This window comes from Chrysochloris asiatica, unplaced genomic scaffold, assembly GCF_000296735.1.
Source record: "Chrysochloris asiatica unplaced genomic scaffold, ChrAsi1.0 scaffold00031, whole genome shotgun sequence".
NCBI lineage: Eukaryota > Metazoa > Chordata > Mammalia > Afrosoricida > Chrysochloridae > Chrysochloris > Chrysochloris asiatica.
Window position 1 is genome coordinate 18,874,231 of NW_006408549.1, and position 3,554 is coordinate 18,877,784.

Here is a 3,554-nt window from a genome sequence, read left to right on the forward strand (position 1 = left end):
AATGCTGGATTTCAATATTGCAAGATCCTATGGGCAAAATATTGAATGAGGCAGAAAATATCAGAAGAAGAAAAAAGGAATATACAGAATGACTGTAGCAAAAATGATTGGCTATTAATTGTGCTCAACCATTTCAACAAGTAGCATATGATCAAGAATGATCATCTTGATGGAAGATGCCCAAGCTGTACTAAAAGCTTTGACAAAAAACAAGACTCCAAGAACTGACAGAACACAAATTGAAACGTTTCAACAAACTGATGTAGAGCTGGAGGCCCTGACTGACATACGGCAAAAAAAAAAAAAAACTCTGGAAGATAAGCTAGTTGGTCATCTGACTGGAAGAGGCACATATTTCTACCCATTCTAAAGAAAGCGGATCAACAGAATGCAAAATCATCTCACAATATTAATATTACATGCAAGTAAAACTCTGTTGAAGATAATTCAAACACAGTTGCAGCAGTACATTAACAGGGAGCTGCCAGAAATTCAAGCTGTATTAAAAGAGGACAAAGAATGAGGGCTATCATTGCTGATGTCAGATGGATCTTGGCTTAAAGTCCAGAGGACCAGAAATGTTAACCCATGCTTTATTGACTATGCCAAGTCATTTGACTTTGTTGAATATAACAACTATGGATAAGATTTGGAATAATGGGTATTCCAAAACAGTTAATTGCTCATGAGGACTGTACATAGAGCAAGAGGCAGTCCTTTGAGCAGAAAAAGGGGATACAAAATGGTTTAAAGTCAGGAAAGGTATGTGTCAGTGTTGCATCTTTTCAGTATATTTATTCAGCCTGTTTGCTGAGTAAATAATCTGAAAAGCTATATTATAAAAAGAAAAGCATGGTATCATGGTTAGAGAAACACTCATTAACAACCTGAGATATACAGATGACATAAACTTGTTGCTGGAAGCAAATAATTAAAATAATTATAGATGAACATCAAACTTTAGTATAGATTGAAGCTCAACGTACAAAAAACACATTTTCAAAACTATAGCAATAAATAAAATAAGGACTAATAGTCAAAAGATTGACGATGTCAAATGCTTAATTCTGCTTGGAGACACAATCAACAGCCTAGTAAACAGAGATTAAAAAAAAATTAAATGACACATAACATCAAGCAAATATACTACAAAAGGCCTTTTTAAAGTATTCAGTAGAAAAAATGTCAGCAGTTTGAGAATTATGGTGTGCCTGATCCAAGCCATTGTATTTTCAATTACCTCATATGCATGTGAAAGTTGGACAATGAATAAGGAAGACCACAAAAGAAATGATGTAATTCAATTATGGTGACAGGGAAGAATATTGAAAATACCGGACTGCCAGAGGAATAAACAATTCTGTCTTGGAAGAAGTACAACCAGAATGCTTCATAGAAGCCAGGATGGTGAGATTGGTCTCTTGTTCTTTTGACATGTTGTCAGAAGAGATCAATCACTGGAGAAGGACATGATATGGGTGAAAGTGGAGAGTCGGTGAAAAAGAGGAAGACCCTCAATGAGATGAATTGACACTGTGGCAGCATCAATGATTTCAAACATAACAACAATTGTGAATGTGGTGCAGGTCTGGGCAGTATTACATTCTGTTGTTCTTAGGGTTGATCTGAGTTAGAATCAACCTGAAGGCGCAATAACTATAACAAATGTTACCAACTCCCAAAGCATCATCATATCTTTTGTCAGTCACACTTCTCTTGACAGAGACAGCCATTTTATGACTCTTAGTATGGCTCTGTGGGTTAATGTACTGGACTGCGAGATCAGTTTGAACAGCAAGGTTGGCAGTTCAAGTTCACCAGCCGCTCCCCAGTGCTCCTATACAGGGTCACTATGAGTTGGAACTGACTAGAAGGCACTTAACAACAGTAACAACATCATCAATTTATTTTGATATTTTTGTCAAATAATATCAAGTAATATGCCCTCTTTCTGTTTCCAGTTTCATTCCCTGTACTAGTCTGTTCCTTTTACTGGTGAATAGTATTCCATTGTATTAATAAACCACTGTTTATTCATTCTTGATTATTCTGCTGATGGACATTTGTGTCTGTATGTATGTGTGTGTGGGGGGGGGTTCATTTTTTAACTATTTAGAATTAAAATATTATGAACAGTTATATTAAATTTTGTGGTCATAATTTTCTGATTTTGGGATGAAATACTTAAGTGTGGAAGAAATGGCCAAAGTTTTACTCAAGCTCACTGGATCAAATTCAATCAATATTAGCAATGTATGACTGTCTAATTGCCTGTCATCTTTTCCAACATTTGGTGGTATCAGACTTGTAGCTTTTAATTATTCTAGTGAATATAAAGTAATATATATTTTTGTTTTAATTTACATTTTTAATGATTAATGATGTTAAGCAATTTTTCATATATTATTAGCTAATTCTATATGATTTTCAGTGAAGTATTTAAGTCATTTGTCTATTTGCTAATTGAGTAGGTTATCTTTGCTACCACCTCAAATTTTTCACAATATTATTATTTTAGGGTATTTATTTATGAAGTCCAGAAGTAGCACTCTCAGATAAGCACTAGACCACAAGGCTGATTGAACTGCAAGGTTGGTGGTTCAAATCCACCAGCCACATGTCAGAAACTCTATACAGGTTGCTATGAGTCAGAACTGATTTGGTGGCACTTAACAACAAGAGGTATTTATTTATGTTTTTTATGTACTGAAACTTTTAAGGTTTTTCTTTAATAGCAATCTCAAATTTTAAGAAATTATGTGAATAAACACAATTTTGGTTTCTTTCTTAAGGCATTTGAGAATAAGTTGCCACTCTGACACTTCTCATAACAAAGTACCTTAGTGTTTCCTACAAATAAAGATATTTCCTACATGCAGCACAATCATCAAAATTAGGAAATTAACGTGTATGCCATCTTTTTCTTAGAACGCAATTTAATTTTACCAGTTATTCCAATATTGGCATTTGTGGGCAAAGGATTCAATTTGATTGCATTTTGATGTTATGGATTTTTTATCTCCTTAAACCTGGAAATGTTCTATTATCTTTCCTTGACTTTCATGACTTAGACACTTTTAAAAATTATAGTCAGGAGCCGAGTGGGGGAGGCGCGGCTATGAGTCAGTGTTGGGACTTGGGCAGTCGGGCTCTAGTCGGAGCTCGGAAGGGAGTGACTATCGAATCCGGGTGGGCTGCTTCGCTTTCTTTCCAGTGCTTTTGATTTTTCTTGCCATTTGGCCTGGGCTTGGTGTCACCCGCAGAACAGAGATACCTTCACGACACCCAGAGTGATCTTCCCGTCAATTGGGTGTGGGATTGCCGGGAGCGTTGCAGTGCTCCGAGCGCGCAGGGCGCAAAGGCAGGCCAAGGATAGCTGGCCGCGGAAAGGGTCTCGGAGCTTGCCTGCCTCCCTTGCTCGCCCAGGCGGGTAGTTAAACCTCCCAGGTAGGAACCCACAGTCTCACAGCCCGCGTGAGTCTCAGTGCACCAGAGCCTTAGACCCGCTTCTTTGAGAAATCACTGTGCGAGGAATTACAGGCATCTTAAACTTG

The 3,554-nt window shown here is 37.2% G+C and overlaps 1 protein-coding gene across 1 annotated transcript in view; it reads right to left on the bottom strand.

Moving 5' to 3' along the window:
- Nucleotides 1-3,276: 3,276 nt before the first annotated feature.
- CNBD1 (cyclic nucleotide binding domain containing 1) overlaps nucleotides 3,277-3,554 on the bottom strand; it is a 683,582-nt gene continuing 683,304 nt past the window's right edge. Inside the window, exon 11 of the mRNA XM_006859260.1 lies at nucleotides 3,277-3,509. Coding sequence (XP_006859322.1) covers nucleotides 3,277-3,509 — 233 coding nt within the window. The remainder of the gene's footprint in view (nucleotides 3,510-3,554) is intronic.